The following is a 19,640-nucleotide window of genomic DNA, read 5'->3' on the forward strand; positions in this document are numbered from 1 at the left end:
TACAAGTGCACATTAAAACAAGGGAAAACAATTAAAGCATCCACCTGCCAATCCTTCTTTGCATGGATTGGCGCATGTAAAACTGGTGACACAGCATCATTGTACATGCTCTTGCTACTTGAGGCCTGCAAGTAAAATTTTCAATCACCACTTAAAAAATGTTACACATACTAAAACACAAAACAAAACTTAATGCTTCAAAAGCAATATTATGTGAAACAACTTGAGAACTACAAAACTAATGACCTAATTGGTGATATATTGGAAACCAATTAGCATCTCATCAAGTTAGTAAAGAACTTCAAAATAGGCATAGCCCTTACCCTTACACTTTAAGCTTCATTCCAAGCTCTTGAAGAAAAGAACAATATGACTTCGCAAATACTCCCCTCTTCCAAGGTCAATTCTGTCCTTCCTAGATGGAGAATGGTTCTCAATTACTTTTCGGCTAAAGTACTACTTGCGCGTAGATGAATGCAATTACTCTTGGTTCTCAAAATTTAACAAGTTTCAAAAACCCAAAAAGGGATTAAGGAGGTTTTATTTAAAATAGACAATCCCTTTAAATCCAAGATAACCTTAAAAAATCAAGCTTTTGAAGTATCAAAAAACACCCATTAACCTGATTTTATCTACAAAAATAGAAAAATTGAAAAAAAACCTTGAATCTCGATTCTGAAAACACCTGGCTTTTGAAGAAAATCTTTTAATTTAAGATTGCTTTCAAACTACTGTCAATTACTGAAAACAAAAAACAAACCCAAAAGTCAAATTTTTTTAAAAAAAATAGATGATTGACAAAAAGGGATTCAGAGAATCGGAGATTAATAGAGAAAAACATAAAAAAAACCCAAGCATCAAATACTCATATTTTTCAGTTTTCAAGTTCTTGAACAATTTAAGAAAAAAAAACTCAAATCAAACTTAAGCATCAAAGATCCATATTGTTCAGTTATCAAGAAGTTAAATCTTCCCCATGAAAGTTGATGCTTACCTAGAGACGACTTCGAGCGTTTTGAGCTTTCCTTCCCTTCAACTCGATAGAAAGATGAAAAGTGAAAGTTTGGAAGAAAATGGTGAATGAATAACATCCCCAAGTTTTTGCCAAATATAAGCTTGTAAATTTGTGATTTTTTATGGGTACGCAAGGAAGAAAAAAAAGTTTAAGCTATTCCTTGTATTTGCTGAATAATCATTCCATTGGCTAAGTGCTGAATGACCATTCAGCGTTTTTAAGAAATATGTTACGAGCTGAAAAGCTAGCTGAAGGAATTTGCGAAGTTTAATTGAAACGGGGAGTCTTGGGAACTAATAATACGGGGCGGTTTGGTTATAACAGAATAGTTCCACGTCATTTCTTTGTTAGTTTTCTTTAAATTGCATGTATTGCATTGAGAAGCAGTTATCAAATGAGAAGAAAATAGTCCAGTATTTTCTTATCCTCTCTATTCTTCCTCTTCTCTTCTCCGAGTTCCTTCCTTCCTTTACTCAAGATTTAGGCTCCTATCAAAGGTATCAGAGCTTTCACGATCCCTTTTGATGGCCAGTGATGGTGTTTTGATGAGGTTGCAGAAAGATGCGGGCAATATGCAGTAGGAAATCTCAAAAATCCAAGAGGAAATCGCGCATCTGAAGGCTAAGATGGAATCTCGACTACAGGAGTTCAAAATGGAGTTTTGAAGTGACTTACAGTCATTGTTGGTTCGGTATTTTGGGCCACCACCAACTGGTTCATCGGTAAATGCTGCAGTTGTTAAGGGAAAATGGGTTTTGGGAGCTCCTCCTGAGTTCTTACCCAAAACCACAGACTTACCGCAAGGACAGACGGAACCCTTTGTCACAGATGGAGGTAGTGTGCATGTGAGGGATCGTTCTTATGAAGCTGGAGTTTCTTTTAAAACCAATCGATTAGAGTGCCCTAAGTTCGATGGAAATGATTTCCGGGTATGGTGGACCAAATTGGAACAGTATTTTGAAGCGAAAGGCATACCTGAAGTAAGTAAGGTCCGCAATGGTGATGTTGAACTTAGAAGGCAGAGCGTTAGAATGGCATCATTTCTATTGTCAGGGGAATGGAGGCTTGCAAATGCCGTCTTGGCCGGCGTATATAAAGAGCCTCCAAGATCGTTTTGGATGTGGGTCGTTCGGGGATCCGATGAGGGAGCTGGTAAACTTGAAACAGTAAGGCTCCATTTTTAGTTTAAAATCCAACAATGTTGGTGTTGTTGCTAATACCTTGCACTATGGCGCATTGAATATGAGCATTGGTGCAACAACGATAGTTTCAAGTGGAACGGGGTGTTTGGATACAAGGCAGTTCATGTACCAAAAGGGCGCAACATTTGGTACCCCGTTGGGAAATGGCCAAATTGAGAACTGGGCTGACTCTGGCCTTGCCGATAATAGCCAATAGACTGACACTTCTACTGATGTTGACACTGACCATAAAAAACTGCTTCATGGAGTTCAACATGGAGCTGTAATGGTGAATACGGTGGATCAACCCAAGTAAAAAGTGGTGATCAAAGACACTTGAGCTTGCTCGTAATTGAGAAGCTGCAAGGAATAGTAGATTGAGGAAAAAAGCCTATGTTCAGCAGCTTGAGAATAGTCGACTCAGGCTTACAGAACTAGAGCAAGAGCTTCAAAGGGCACGGTAGCAGGGTATTTTTATCGCATCTGGACTTTCAGGGGACCATGGCCATACAGTTGCGGGAAATGCTGCTCTAGCATTTGACATGGAATATGGTCGCTGGCTTGATGAACATTAACGACTGATAAATGACTTAAGATCAACTGTAAATTCTCATATGGGGGATAATGAATTGTGCATTCTTGTTGGGGGTGTCATGGCACATTATGATAAGGTTTTCAGGCTAAAAAGCATTGGTGCCAAGGCAGATGTATTTCATATGCTATCTGGTATGTGGAAAACACCTGCAGAGAGGTGCTTTATGTGGTTGGGAGGATGTCGTTCATTTGAACTTATGAAGATCCTTGGAAACCACCTAGAGCCTTTGACAGACCAACAATTAATGGGCATATGTAATCTGCAGCAGTCGTCTCAACAGGCCTTATCACAAGGAATGGAAGCTTTGCAACTATATTATACACGGAATGATCGATTACAGAAGATAATTCAGAATATTCTGCAGCTTCCAAATCATGACAAAAAGTGTGCATGGGAAGGTCGGGTTCTGTTCAGAAAAAGGAAGATAGTGGTGGGGAAGGTTCCCCAATTGCGACAGGAGTTGTTCCTCCACTTCCACGCTAGTGCTATCGGGGGCCATTCAGGGGTACACGTTACCCAGAAACATTACATGGGAATCCTTCACTGCAATTCAAGCCAAATTTCCTCATTTTTAGCCTTGAGGACAAGGCTGTTATCTGCGAAGGGAGTATTGTTACGAGCTGAAAAGCTAGCTGAAGGAATTCGCGAAGTCTAATTGAAATGGGGAGTTTTGGGAACTAAAAATATGGGGCATTTTGGTTATAACAGAATAGTTCCACGTCATTTCTTTGTTAGTTTTCTTTAAATTGCATGTATTGTATTGAGAAGCAGTTATCAAATGAGAAGAAAACAGTCCAATATTTTCTTATCCTCTCTATTCTTCCTCTTCTCTTCTTCGATTTCCTTCCTTCCTTTACTCAAGATTTAGGCTCGTATCAGAATACTACCGGAATGAATCTGTGAACCAAACAATGAAATAGCTATCTTACTCAGAATAGTCCTGGAATCACAATTCCATCTAACCAAACATAACGCTAAAGTTTGCTTCCATTACACAGTTTACCCGAAAACGTTAACACATTAAAAAAAATCAGCTGCCTCCTTCAACCAATCAGAAGTTGCCACGTGACACATTTTTGGTAAAAACACTTAAAATTACAAAAAAATCATAAAATTTATAAAAAAATTATAAAATATTTAAAATTTGAAAAAAAAGATTGTATAAAATCATTAAAATTTTATAAATAAAATAGATTATTTTAAAAATAAAAATTAAATTAAATTCAAAAATAAACATGATATATTAAAATTCTCTGAATTATAAAAAATTATAAATCCAAAAAATAAAATTAAAAAAAATTATATATCAAAGGCTTTCTCGACACTTCTCATCTACTTTATCTTTTCTTTATTTTTCTTGGTTTGTCGTTTTTTTTCTTGATTTGGTGTTTTTATAAGGTTGAGGCTTTGTGTCTGTTCTTTTTTCTTTTTTTTTTTTCTGGGTTTTCAATTTTGAACAGTGATGAAAGTTGGTAGAAATTTTTATATTTTTATTGAAAAAATAAAACACATTTAATACAATATTCATCTGGTGAGTGTTGTTGCTTGCTTCAATTCTTTTTTTAACTTTTCTGGGTTTCGTAAAACATGAGAGAAAGTTTTGGGAAAATGACCAAAATTTATGGGTTTTGAGCCATAAGTTTTGCTATTTTTTTTTTATATTTTTAAAATTTTAAATGAATTTTTAGATTTTTATATACTTTTCGAAATTTTCATAATTTTTATATACTCTTTTTATATTTTTAATTTTAAAATTTTTTATGATTTTTTTGTTAATTTTTAAGTTTTACCGAAATGCGCCTCGTGGCGTCTTTTGACTGGCTAGAAAAGGCGGCCAGTTTACAGTGTTAACACTTGGGGGTAACTTGCAGTCCTGAAATACTTTAGGGGCAATTTGCTCATTAAGCCTATTTTGTATTAAATTGTTTGCCAATTGCTTTATTTTACTTTGTTTTTATTTATATTTTAATTATTTAAAATACTAAAAATAATTTTAAAATTTTAAAATATGTTAATGCTTAATTTTCAATGTTAACAAAACAAAATGAAATTATTTACAGAAAAAATTAAATATTCAAATGTGTTATATTCTACTTGAGAACCTTTCTTAATGTTTAATTTTTAGTTTAAATTAATATGAAAAGTAAAAATCTAATTAAAATTTTTCCCTGAATAGAATAAATATATAACTCAATATTTTTTTAAATTATGCATTTTACTTATACCATTTTTATGTTTGTTCGAAATTTTTCAAATTTTAAACACAGTAGCAATTGAATCATGTATTCAAAATTTTAAACATAGTAACAAAATTTTGTATGAAAAATAAAAATAATTTATTTAAATTAATGTGTATTGCATAAGTAAAAAGAAATTAATATATTGAAGAATGTCTATGAAGTAATTTAGTGGGGAGAATTTTAAAAAAGCCTTTTATTTTAATGAGGTGAATATTTTAAGATAAAAAATTATATGGATTTTAAAGCATTGAGTTGGGAATTTTAGCATAGACTAGTCCCAAAACCCGTAGAATGTGAAAGCTCAAATTTGAGAAAATACCCAAATTCAAGCTATTTTCCTATTTACTGCATTCATTAAAATAATTCGGGACTAATTTAATATAATTATAAAACAAGGAAATGACAAAACACCCAATTTTGCCCTGCACCACTCCCACTTGAACAACACCACGTTTTATTTGTTTTCCTTTCCAAAGTAATTTTCCAGCAATTAGCCTTTGATTGCGGAAACTCACTTTTTACCTTCTTCTACTCCCCCGTCTGCTTCACGTGGTCTTTTTTTAAAAAAAAAAAATAAAAGCACTCTCCATTGTTCATCTTTTAAATTATTACAACAATAAAGGTCCATGAGTAAACATATATAGAATTGATATTTTCCAAGGCAACTATTCTCACCAAAACACAACCAAATATCATAAATTTTCTTATACACATTTAGAAGGCAATGGTATTTGATTATTCATCACTCTTATCATAATCTTTCAACTTAAAACTGAACTACTTTATAAATTTGTGACCGGGGTTACCTTTGGTACCTGGTTAACAGATAAACAGCAATACAGGGAGAACCATTCCATAAGTTGGAGTGTAATCTAAGGATTCCCCTGGCTTTCTCTTTGACATATGCGGCACAATCTGCTTGCATTACCATGCAAAGCTTTGTTACTGCCCCAACCTTCAACATCTCTACAAGTACATGTTTTGTTGCAGCATATTTGGAGATTGATTTAAGTATTTGAACAGCTCGATCATCTGTCGCCGGAGAGACTCTTAGGATCCTTTTAGCCACCATGGCTATGCTCCCGGCGTGGCCTAGAAATTGAGCTCTTCCATCGGCACATGAACAGAGATGTGCCAAGAGATTGATGATCAGTTCCGTCACATGCTTTTCGGGTTTCTCCAGCTCAAATTCGATGAGCTCGAAAATCGCATTGGCGTCCATCATTTTGGATTTGTTTCTTCCCCATTGACATGTTTGGATCAAGATGTGCAAGGCGGATTTGGTAGCTTGTTGAGAGGTTTTGGATTTCACTACCCTTAACATTTGTTTGAAGAATTCGGGTTTCAACTTCTCCAACAACCTTGAATTAGTGACTTCAATCACCCTTTTCAAGATTACCATTACATGAGTCGTGACAATAACAGGATTCTCGGTCTCACACAAAAGAATCCATGTCAAACAGTCTATGAAATCGCAATTTTGATTTACAAGAGCCTTGATTTCACTACATGGTGTCCAAATAAGATGCAGAATCCTCAAAGCTTTTTCAAGACAGCTAATTTTACCTTGTCTGTGACATGTGATTAATAACAAAATCACAGCCTTCGGGACACCTGCTTCCTCCAGACATTTCCGCTTCCTCTCATTGTCCTCGGCAAGGACTTCCATTTTCTTCAAAGCGTTCATATACAAACTAGGGACTCCAAAGTCACGAATGAGTTTAACAACATGGCTCTTGCTGACAGGAGTTTTGGGTGTGGGAATTAAATCCATGCCATTACTTGCATTTGCTGCAGACCATGCCTGAATCAGCCGCCACAGCGTGTGGTTGGGTGTTAAATCAGAATCCGATGGCAAAGCCTGCTTGGTAACGGGGCAGGTCGTGTGCTTTGAAGTCTTCAACCATTGCTCTATGCTTTCCCTGTCGTAAGTGATGCCTGTAACCGCTGTAACAGGGTCCTTCATGATTTGCAGTGATATTGGACAGATGAAATATTGAGGTATTTCTATTTCATCCATTGATTAGCTCAAATTCTAAGATGCTGAAATTTGCCGAGTTTGCTTAAGAAACACAGAGATGTATACAAAACTGATTAGTCAGGCCAAAATGATATGAAAAAGAGACTTACATATGTACATATTTAATTGCGATGGATTGGAAGACTAAAACATTTAGACAAATAATAATTTATAAGCAAAGGAGAGTTCCAAGTATCTTAAATGTGTTCTAATTTATGTACTTGGGTTTAATTAATGTAGCATGCAACAAAGTTTAGAATTTCAATTCTAATATTTTACTAAAAAGAACAAATGTTTTGTTACACGTATAGTATTTACAACCCTAAAAAACCAAAACTAATGTTTTATCTATATTCAGCTGGTTCTACTATTTTCTTGTTTTACCAGCCATAGATTCGCGTGTGAGGGCTTCAATGGTCAAAACAAGAGAAACAATACAAATCATTGGTTAGAAGTTTCTTGGGGCTGGTAATTGACCACCACCAGTTGGCAATGGTTTATTGGTCAGGCTGTATGGTTCACGCCAAGAAAAGGAAATGGTGGTCCTGGCCTGCCCCATAAAGACTCCTAGATGCCGGGTGTATGAGTAGTAAACTATGGATTATTATGCTTTACAAAATTCAATTCAAAGTAGGTAAGATGAGGGCAAAATTTGTAGGCGGCACAACTTGGGGCAATGGGACTTTTGAGGAAAAAGAGAAAATGCCAAACCAAAACCATATATAATGTCTTGATAATGTAATTAGATAATGAAAAAAAAGTAATTAGGTCATATATCATTTTATTAAAAAAATTAAAAGAATATAAATATAAATAATTTTTTAAATAGAATAACGTTATTTGATTCATTTATATAAACATATATTATTAATACATAAAATGTAAATTAATATTTTTTTATAAAATAAGTAAGGATACTCTTAAGTATCAGACTCCCATAACATCATTAGTGACCTTATTCCACACACCAAGGAGGGCCTATCAAAGATTTGCAGTGTGATACTCTCAGTTTTTGAACATTATAAGAACCTCGATTTGCTCTCTGTCTAATTCGATGTTCAGACAAATGGTTAGACATGTGTTCAAACAATAGCTACTCAAACAGATGTTTGAACACAAGTTCGAACAAAACACCAGTATTAATTAAATAAGAGAAGGGGAGAAATAAATACAAGAGATTTGTTAATGCAATCCAGATTCACAAACCTACTCTACAGAGCCTTGCTTACTGAATGATTCTTATTCAACAATCTTCCGAATCACTTATTGGTTAAAGCCCAATCTACCATTATACAAAGAAGTAATTGCAGCCCCAACAATGAACCCAATTATTACAAATCACTCAACCCAAATGACCTTACAATACCACTAGTAAAACTATCCAATAACAAGCTTAACACAAGAGTGCAAAAATACCAAGTAAATGATACACAAATAGCTAGCCAAAAGCACTAAAAAAAGGCACTCCCATGTGTGCAGCACAACAACCACCAAATTGCTCGCCAAAATCTATATTTTCGCCAAGTAGTTTTGATAAGATAAAACCCTTAATTATAATCTAAATATATATTTCCAATAATTATCGCAAAATAAATCCTTATCAACCAAGTAAAAACAATAGATAAATCACCAAATAAATAACTTCAAGAATAACTGTAAGTCTTATGGGATAAGATCTCATAGTCCCTTCAATCATCCAAATTTGACCACTATTGTTTGGGATGAAATAAAACACATTCAGGGACTCATTTGCTTATGGAGAAAACACTTGTGAAGGCCCAAGTAAAAAAGCCAACATTTCACATAAGTTGTCCCAAGGTCTTGTCTAAACAGTTGCTTAAACAATTGTTTAAACATGCAGTGTTCAAACAAGTGTTTGAAAAAGAGTCAATTTAGTCATGGACAACCTTGGTCCTAACAATCTCCCTTTTTGGCTTTTTGACAAAACATAAGCAAATGATTAGAACTCCCCTTATATTATCATACCATATAAACATATGAGATACCAAAAACAAATCAACATAACTCATAACAAATGACGTCCAATACACCAACATTGCTCATACAAGCGCACAAATTAAATTTCCCCCTTAAAAAATGACACTATAATAGCAAAATCATAAAAGCCAACAACAAGGATAAACCAACAAGCTCTCCTTAAAAAATACAACAACATTAGCAAAAATCAACAACAACCAAACCATCAACTTGTCTCCCCCTTTTTGTCAAAAGGCTAAAAGAACCCCCTATTAGTTATGTTCTATTCCATTATTTGTTCAAACATGAGTTTAAACATTTATGTTTGTTTCAGTTCAACATTTTCTTTCAAAAAGTAATGAACATCAACCCAGCTTTCAAATGAAGATAAATTCATCTACATGTACTTCCAATCACTAAAAATGAATGCTTGCTAAAAAATTAGCCACCAAGTTAAATAATCTCAAATGCATGAACCATAGACAGCATAAACATGAATCACACCATACTAAAATCAACGAACTTTCTCCCTCTTACTCTATGCTCCTCTTGTTTGTTTTGCCTTAAGTTTATTTAAAAGGATAAGATGATACCTTTTCAATAACAAGGGTTGTAGCTCGTGGAATAATAAGTACCTCTTTCCACGAAATGGAGTATGTTTGACCTTCAAAATATCCTCAATATGATTAACGTAAATCACAACCTCGTGCTTCACTTGAGCATTAATAACTTGATAATATTTAAAGCTCAAATGCAGACTTCACACCAAATTATCTTATTCTTCTGCCTATCTTAACGATTGTTTGAACAATTATTGCACTGGATTTAACTTTCCAAAAACCATTTTGGAACTTGAAACAATAAGGCCTAATATGGCCAACCTTTCCATAGTAATGACAAATAATTCTCTTTGTTTTATTCTTCCCTTTCGTTTTGTTGTAAACCAGTCGTTGTTTAAGTGATGTTCTATTCAGTGTTGCAACATTAGATTAAAAAATCATTGTTTTTCTCTATTTTTGATCTTTCATTAGCTTGTAACAATGAAAATTAATATGTTCGGCCTTTCCACAATAGAAACAAATATATCTCTATTTTTCTTTCACATGTCTCAAAAGAAGAAGTAGCAACCATCTTTTAGATTTAACAAAATTCGTAGGAGATATAGGTTCTTTTACTATGTTCATCATGACCAAGTTTAGATTGCACAATAACAAATGACTAATCACTTTCTTTAATAGTTTCGTCAAGCATCTCATTAGCCTTTTTGAGATCAACATTTATATAATCCTTTTCTTGCACTTTCATTTTGAACTTTTCATTCTCATCCTTCAAGATGCACACTGCTTCACAAATTATCATTCATCAAACACACAATTTCCAACTTTTTAATCATTTGGAAATATGCATTTTCAAGAGTGCCAATGTCACAGTCAAATTCTTTAGAAGTTTCACACGCTGTCTAAAAAAGTGTTTGAACAAGTTGGAAAAGCTACATAGTTTCCCAAATCTTCATCCATATTAGAACTGTTCTCTCCATCACTCCGAGTGATAGTAATAGACTTCTTCTTCTTCTTGGTATTGGCATATTCATACTGGATATGACCATAACCTTTGCATTTGAAACATTGAACAACCCTTTTCTTTGGTTCTGAATTCTCCCCCTTCATATGAATCTTTATTGTTCCACCAGAAACTAATTTTGTTCCCTTCTTAGAGGGTCTCTTCATGCTCTTTTGAGCAAGGCTAATTTCTTTTTGATCTCATCAATAGCCTCCTTAGTCAATTTTCTTATTTGATTAGGTCTTAATTTTCATGCTTTGTTTCTCTAGATTTAGCTCAAAGGTTTTAAGTGAACCAATCAACTCATCCAATTTGAGAGTGGTGATATCTTTAGCTTCTTCTATTGCTACGACCTTGATAGCAAAATGTGTTAGCAGTGACATCGGAACTTTTCTCACCAATTTCAAATCAGAAAAACATTTACCAAGACAAAACGCCACATTAAATATGTCACATAATCTAGTATAGAAATTTTAAATAGTTTCATCTTCATTCATTTTAAGATTTTCAAACTTGGAAGTCAAGATTTGTAATATAGACATTTTGACAATAACATTCATGTAACAACCTATTTTTCAATGGTGTTGAAAATGGTGGTTTTGGAACCCGATTTCTAACGAATGAGTCCATAAATATTATTGTTAAATATTTACGAGGTTAGTATAAGGTTTAATTAAATTTTTGGTTCTTTAATTTTTTCAATCGGGTAGTTAATTAAAGTACAATGACTAAATTGTAAAAGTAGTAATAGTTAATCGCTATATATTTCAAATGCTTAAGAACTTATATAGTAATTTAAAATAGGGCCTAAAATGGTAATTAATCCATTTTAAAATTTTATTGTACGATTGGTTTAATAAATTTTATAAATAATATTTAAATTATAATTATATTAAAGTTATAAAATAAAAATAATAAAAAGAAACATAAAACATGAAACAAAAGGAAAACATTTCCCATTTTTTATTTTCATGCATCGAGACCCCATTGTTGAAGAAGAGAGAATCGACCTTTGAGTTTCAAGCTTAGGTCCCTCAATTGGTGAGTTCGATTTAGTTTTTTTCTTGTAATTTTTATGTTTTGAGATCCCAGGAGCTTGATTTAGCTGACCCGTGTACTATTTTACAAAACTGTGAAAGGTTTAAAAAAAATCCATTGATGATTTCTCGAAGTTTTTGGTACTAAATTATCAAATTTTAAGCTTAGAAATGAAAAAAGGACTAATTTGTAAAGTAAAATTTGTTAGTTTTAAACAAAGGGACTAAAGTGTAAATATTTCAAATTGGTATGAAAATTTTGTAATTATTGATAATATAGGGATATAGAATGATGGAATTGAGATCGGTTTGAAATTGAAGATCAAATTTTAAAGTATAACAAATTTGATTTTAAGACTAAATTGAATAAAATAAAAAATTTAGGAACATTCAAAACTAAAATTAAATTGTCATATGCATAGAATAGAACGTTATAAAGTATTTGAAATTGATAATTAGAATGAACTATTATTAAAGATCGGAATTGAACCAACTAGAAGATAATCGGAAATGAGAAAATTGTAGATTAGTCCCTAGCAAATTTCTTGTTGTCGCTTTTGTCAAGTAAGTTCATATGGAATTTACTATGTTATTTTACTTGTATTTTAATTATAATTAGTGTATATTATCTTAGATTATTTGTAACATTGTTGGTTTGACATATGAGGATTAAATCGTAAAATATGAGATATATGATAAATACAAGTAAATGGAATCAAATGGATGTGAAATGAAGTATGATTGAATGATATGTATATACTGCTTGAAGAAATGTTAAAATATTAGAAAAACACAAATGGTATTCGTTGGAACTTAGTAAATGTTATTAAGGTTCGAAGGAATTGGATGTTTGATCAGGGATTCCATAATCGATGGCTTGAGATCCAGCATGTGTGGTGGATTCTTTGAAGCTTATGTGAGCAACATCGAATCATTGGATACCAATGGTTTCGGGTAGTAATAAGATGTATAATGATTTGAAACAATTGTACTAGTGGTCGGGAATGAAAAGAGAAATCGTTGAATACATGACAAAATGTCTAGTATGTCTGCAGGTCAAAGCAGAAAAAGAAAAATGAGAGTGACCTTTGTCACTGAAAAAGAAAAATGCAATCTGGGTAATATTTGACAGATTGACCAAATTGGCTCACTTGATTCCTATTAGAACAAATTACTCACTTGAGAAGTTGGTTGAAATTTACATTTATGTGATTTCCAGATTACACAATGTGCCACTGTCTATTATTTCAGATCGAGATCCAAGATTTACTTCTAAATTTTGGGGTAAGTTATATGAAGCCTTAGGCACAAAACTGAATTTTAGTACAACATACCATCCTTAGACTAACGGGCAACCAAAGCGAGTGATTCAGATACTAAAAAATATGTTATGTTGTGTGATTGAGTTTGAAGGCAGTTGAAAAAGATTTCTATCATTAGCTAAATTTGTGTATAATAAAAACTATCAATTGAGCATTAAAATGACACATCATGAAGCTTTATACGGTTGTAAATACAGAACTCCTCTGTGCTGGTCAAAGTTAAATGAAAGAAAGCTGGTAAGAACATATTTGATACGAGAAACAAAAGAAAAGGTCTGAATTATTCAAGATTATTTAAAAGTCGCATTTGATAGACATAAATCTTCTGTAGACTTGAAAAGAAAAGACATTGAATCTCAAATTAGTGATAAGGTATTCCTATAAGTTTTACCCTGGAAGAAATTTCTGCGTTTTGGCGCAAAAGGGAAGCTCAATTTGAGATTTATAGGGCTGTATGAGATTCTCAAAAGAATTGGACCTATAGCCTATCGTTTAGCATGCCTTCAAAACTTGAAAATATTCACAATGTCTTTCATGTGTCAATGCTACGATGATATAGATCAGACTTTTTTCACATGATTTCTCTTGACGAAATATAGTTACAGCCTAATTTGACGTATAATGAAGAACTGGTAAAGATGTTGGCTCAGGAAGTTAAAGAACAGAGAAATAAATGAGTGACATTAGAAAAATTAATATGGCACCCACACGGTACGAAAGAGGTTGCTTGAGAGCCAGAAGAGACTTGAAGAATCCTAATACTCACATCTTTTCTTAGGTAAATTTTGAGTACAAAATTTCTTAAGGGAAGAGAGAGTTGTAACAACTTGATTTTTAATGGTGTCAAAAATGACAATTCCTGAACCCCAGTTCCGTAGTTCAAGTAATATTTACGAGACTAGTATAGAAATATATATAAGTTTGATCTAGAAATTTTGTCAAATTAATAGTTAATTAAGGTACAAGGACTAAGTTGTCAAATTACTATAGATTTTTTAAATAACTAAAGGATCAAAAGAGCATTTGAACCATGAAATTGATGTGAAATTTCTATAATAATAGATAATAGAGGTTCATAGAAGGAAGTGATTGAGATTGATTTGAAACTAAAGCTCAAAATTGAAATTTATGGTCGTTTCTATTTTAGGGACTAAATTAAATAAAATGAAAAACTTAAGGGTATTCAAAAATAAAATTAAAGTGGTTCATGCATAGTATGGGATGATATAAAAGTGTTTGATATTGATAGATTGAATTGAATAATTGTATAGATCGGGAATTGAACCAAACTAGAAATAATCAGGGAAAGGCCAAAATTATCGATTAGTCCTTGCAAATTCAAATTGTTTGATGATTTGACTAGGTAAGTTCATATGGTATGATTATGTTTAAATTGTTGTGTATTTGAACTACGAATGTGTATGTTGGGTTGAAATTTGGTTTGTTTGCAATTTGATGCAAAATGTGAGATTTAGACTAAACCATAACAAAAATATTTATATATGTAAGTGTTGAAAATGCCCAGATGAATTTAGTAAAGGTTTTGTGCATGCTTGTACAGATTGACTACAGATGATTATCGAGATCCAACATTTGTTGCGGATTCAAAGATACATGTGACACAGGTTTAGCTTGGACTGGTAACCTAAAGTCCTTTTAAAGGTTTAGCCTGGATTGGTAACCTTACATGTATATTTCATCATGCCAAACAATAAAATGTGTCATTAAATGTATAGCCTGGACTGGTAACTTGATGTCAATTTAAAGGTTTAGCCTGGACGGGTAACCTGACATGTTTATATTGATCTGCCGTAATTTAATACGCCAAACTAGGCTCTCCATTACACTTAAAAGCTTATTCTCAAGCAATTTAGGTGTCTTTTATTTACTTTTGTCGATTTTTAGCTTTTGTTGTTAATAAATTGTTTTTGTGAGTTTTATACACTTTTGAGACCCAAATTGGCCAAACGTGCCATGGGAAACCTAACAATATGCTTTAGTGGTGTAAGGAGTTCATAATGACTCGAACTTGAAGAAAGCATCACTTAGATAGGGGTAGCACAATATTGCAGCATGGAAGTCGTGATAACCTTGATAGTACTAAAGTGAGAAAAATTGAGGCCAACTACAGTGATATTACGATACCAAGACCCTCAAGCCTCCCAAGTTCAAGACTATTTTAGGTATCATTGTCACACCCTATTCCTTTTCAACTTAGAAATTTGGAACAGCTAGGGGTTAAATTGAAATAGACTGTAAGCTGGCAGTCCCTACTGAACAATTAGAGAAATATAGAGGCTGGTTTGGACATAGATAAGTTCTAAATCTAGTTCGGTCAGATTAGAACTAGCTGGTCCCTTAGTGGGGGACAAAATGATTGTCAATGAATGGTTTCTAAATGGTTGAAGACCGCGTGGGAAGGACTATAAATAGTTGGGTAATGACTTCTTGGAGAGACTTACATCATGTTTGGTTGGGTGTAATGGATTAGCCATTACACCCCTAATCCGTGGCCCCACCGATTACCCTATTTGGTTGGCTGTATTGCCCTAATACGGGCCTATTACGCTGCGGACGGATTCCCCATTTTCCCTTATGCAGCGCCGATTTGCAAATCCCTTCCAAAAAAAAGGATTACCTAATCGGTCCTCTTTTACCCTCCCAAGCCTCTCCCAAGCAGTCATCATCGAATCGATCTCCACCCACCCTCTCCTCCCAAAGATCGATGAAGTCGCCAATAACCAAAGCTCCAGTGGTCCCGACTTCCATCTTCGCATATTTCGCCGACTCCACGGTCTCAGATCTTCGGAGGCTTTGAAGCGGCAAGTGAGTAATCTCCAGCCGGTCATCATTTCTCATCTTGGCATCTTTCCTCTCGCATGAATTAATGGGTGTTATTGCAATTTTTTTATAAATACGATTGCGATTGTTTCATTCATGGTGTTAGTTTCTTGGTAAATCAAGATAGGGTTTCTTCTTTGGTTATGATTTTTTTCATTATTTGTTTGGTTGCATTATTTGCTGGTTATGGTTTCGTTTCAACACTTAATCGATTTCCCTTTTCTCATTACAGGTTCTTTGTTCCAACACTTCTTCATCGCAGTCGTCCCCGATTTGCTCATTATAGGTTAGTTTTCCATTGGTATTCATGGTTTTGTTTGTATGTTTTCCCCGATTGCATGTTTGTATTGCTGTAGCAGCATTTGTTGTTTCCTTTGTATGGTTTTGTTTGCATGTTTGTATTGCTCATTATAGCTTTTGTTTGTATGGTTATGGTTATTGCATGTTTGTATGGTTTTGTTGGTAAATAAAAAAAGCAACGTTTATCCGAAAAAAATCAAGTTTAGCTTTTGTTGCTAATTTTGCATGTTTGGATTCATTACCCTCCCGATTTAAAAATGCCAACTAGATAACAACAAATAATGCAACCAAACAAATAACGAAAAAAATAGTTTCAATACAGCTTATTACTAGATTACCCTGTTTGGTTATTCTTGCTGCCTCTAGTGAGAAAAAGACTTCCCCTGCTCTATTTCATCTTTACTTCCATGTTAAGTGCTATTTTGAATGATTTCATTTGTTAGAACTTAAATGGAATTTGATCTATCTGTTGGCTTTGCTGAAATGATGAATATAGTACAATAGGGATGCTTTGTATGTAAGGATTATTAGTACCATGAGGTCCAAGATTTCTAATATGAACTGAGGAATCATATTCGTGAGCGAGACATCTCTATTGATATCATTTGCTCCGCTTGAATAGTTGTTGTTAGATATAATTTTTCTATCTCTTGATTGTTTCTTCATTTACATGTGGTTTCACTCTGATTTTCCTTCTGTTTTGAGATGATATTCTCTATTGATTTTCATTTTCTCGCTAAAATATTCGTATTGATACAAGTGAGCAATGGAAATTGTCATTGCTTTCAATTCGCATGCTTTTTGATATTGTTGCAATGGAAATTGTCTCATTGTTTTCAATGAAACCTCAAATTGTTGCATTTGTTTTGATATTGTTCTTGATTTGTTCTGGAAATTGTTTTGATAGTCCGCTGGAAATTGTTCTTGATTTGTTAGTGAGTAGATGATGAAACTGGAAATTGCAAGTATAGTAGGATATAGTTCTGTTATGATTTAGATTTGGAAATCAAATGCTGTAAACGAGTTACTTGAGCTATGATTTATATTCGATTAAGGGTTAATTATGTTGTTTTCTATTAAAGACTCAAATAATTATTGAATTATTTTACAAGGATTTTTTAGTTAATAAGCTCTTTGTTTTAAATTATGTAAAACAATCAAATTTCAATTTCGATGCTTATATAATGTTCAATTTAAGTCAATTTAGAAGATGAATAATTAGGTATCAATATTTGTAATTAAATTTTTTAAGTATATGGTCTAATTGATATTTTTGATTTCGGGTTATTAAAATAAATATTAAAAGTGTTTTTTTAAAGAAAGTAGTATGTATTCAAATCTAAAGTTGAAAATAGGTTAAATGTTTTATTTGATATTTTAAAATTACAAAATAAATAATTATAGTTTGAATAATAATTATACTATAAAATTACTCAATTATTGGTGTACCAATGCACCAAATTTTTACTAATATATAATTTATTAGTGAAAGCGTACATAAAAAAATTTTGATACAAATTTGATATATAATTTATTAGTGAAAGAGTACATATAAAGAGTACATACAAATTTGATACTAATATATAATTATGTTCAACCTTTAATTGATACTATTCAAATAATAATAAAATGAGTTTGATAATGAAATTTGATACAAAAGAAAAATAACAACAGATGATAGATGAATTGATGAAAAGAAGAAAGATGGATGGTGCTGGTGGTAAAGTGGTTGGATAGATAGTCTAGCCTTTTTTAGTGAATTTGTACCTGCTTTTAATTAACCCTGACTCATAATACCACTTACACAGTTTGTTTTTTCTCCTTTCATCCCTTTCTTATTTACTTGGGTTCTTAGTGCTAGTAGTGGTCTTAGCCGAGTTGGTAATAGTTGAAGACGATGTAGTTTGGTTAATATTGGAAGTTGATGTTCTAGTAGAATGTGTGGGATTAGGTACTTGATTTAAGACAACCCACTTCCCAGAATCAATCTTAAAGAGCATTATGCCTACAAATAATGGGCTTAAATCACAATTATTTGTACATGTAAATACAATACTACATTTCAATCTTTTCCAATCATAATTGCAAATACAATACTACTTTTTAATAATTATTTGTACATGTAAATGAGATAAAAGTTATATATATTTTACAAAATTAAATTTAAATTTAAAATGTTATAAAAGTTTTAAAACTTCAATTTCATTATTAAACCAAATCCTCATTCTTCATTTTATTTGTTTTAAAATTAGAAAACCTTAATTAAACTAATCATCAATAAATAAACTAATCAATGATCAAACTTTGAACATACTTTATGAAACCTTCAATTTCATTATACGAAATTATATTTAAATTTAAATTTAAATTTAAATGTTCAAACTAATCAATGTTCAAACTTTGAACATGCTTTAATAAACTTTCATTATTGTTTGGGTGATTGATAAAGAAATGAAATTAAAGTTGCAACGATATCATTTAATAGATACTTTTTTGCTTCGTGTGTTCTAAATTTGTGCTGTTTATTTTTATTTGATATTGTGTAATTGCAACTTCAATTCTTTGATAGTGTGTTCTAATTTTAATATGTTGCAGTAATGGCTCGTCTGCCTTTAATTGCACAAAGTGTGAGGCGTAAAAGAATTGGTATTGCATTGACAATATGGTTGGAAATCTGTAGAATTGCGATTTGGTTCTTATTTAGAATGGGTGTCAGCCTTAGCCTACATACTTATAGTCCAAGGATTAGATCCTATACCTTAGATTTTTATGCAAAACGGGATTATGTGAAAAGGCTTGTCTATGCTAGTGACGAGACCTGTATTGAACAAGTTAGGATGAATAGAACTGCCTTTTTTAAACTATGTGAGATGTTAGAATTGATAGGGGGATTGAAGTCATCAAGAAACATGCTTGTTGATGAGCAAGTAGCAATGTTTTTACATATCGTCTCCCATCACCTGAAAAATCGAGTTATCAAGCATCACTTTAGAAGGTCCGGGGAAACTGTTAGCAGAGCATTTCATAGTGTTTTAAATGCTGTCATACGCTTACAAGATGTGTTATTTAAAAAGCCGGAGCCAATTAAAGCCGATTCTTCTGACACAAGGTGGAAATGGTTTAAGGTATTGGACTGAGTTTTATATATAGCTTGTACAACATTTAGTTGATTTAGAATTGCTTAGGTTTTATATATAGCTTGTACAACAATTATTATTCTAACTCAAGGTTTTATATCATGTGATATAGAATTGCTTAGGTGCTCTTGATGGAACCCACATCAAGATTAGGGTTCCAACAGTTGATAAACCTAGATATCGAACTCGAAAAGGTGACATAGCAACAAATATGCTAGGTGTTTGTACACCTGATATGCAATTTGTTTATGTTCTTCCTGGTTGGAAAGGTTCAGTTGCTGATGGACGGGTTCTTCAAGATGCCATTAGTAGAAGAAATTGACTAAAAGTTCCTCATGGTAAAGTGGATAGTTAGAGGACTTTGATATTGTTCATTAAGATCAAACTTTTTGTGCTGAATTAATCATTTTAAAAA

General features: G+C 32.8%; 1 protein-coding gene, 1 long non-coding RNA gene and 1 pseudogene across 2 annotated transcripts; 1 reads left to right on the plus strand and 2 right to left on the minus strand.

Moving 5' to 3' along the window:
- Nucleotides 1-5: 5 nt before the first annotated feature.
- LOC128042333 (uncharacterized) lies at nucleotides 6-1,128 on the minus strand. Its single transcript, XR_008197557.1, has 3 exons — nucleotides 995-1,128; nucleotides 324-415; nucleotides 6-125 (listed from the first exon to the last, which is right to left on the minus strand). It is a non-coding gene; the product is annotated as an uncharacterized LOC128042333 (long non-coding RNA).
- A 448-nt stretch (nucleotides 1,129-1,576) lies between these two features.
- Nucleotides 1,577-3,446, plus strand: LOC105762069 (transcription factor PERIANTHIA-like; annotated as a pseudogene).
- A 2,182-nt stretch (nucleotides 3,447-5,628) lies between these two features.
- Nucleotides 5,629-7,163, minus strand: LOC105793047 (E3 ubiquitin-protein ligase PUB24). The gene has a single exon (XM_012621991.2). The coding sequence runs from the start codon at nucleotides 7,049-7,051 to the stop codon at nucleotides 5,834-5,836; it is 1,218 nt and encodes a 405-aa protein (XP_012477445.1). The 5' UTR covers nucleotides 7,052-7,163; the 3' UTR covers nucleotides 5,629-5,833.
- Nucleotides 7,164-19,640: the final 12,477 nt, after the last annotated feature.

Source organism: Gossypium raimondii, chromosome 7 (assembly GCF_025698545.1).
Source record: "Gossypium raimondii isolate GPD5lz chromosome 7, ASM2569854v1, whole genome shotgun sequence".
In the NCBI taxonomy this organism is placed as follows: Eukaryota; Viridiplantae; Streptophyta; class Magnoliopsida; order Malvales; family Malvaceae; genus Gossypium; species Gossypium raimondii.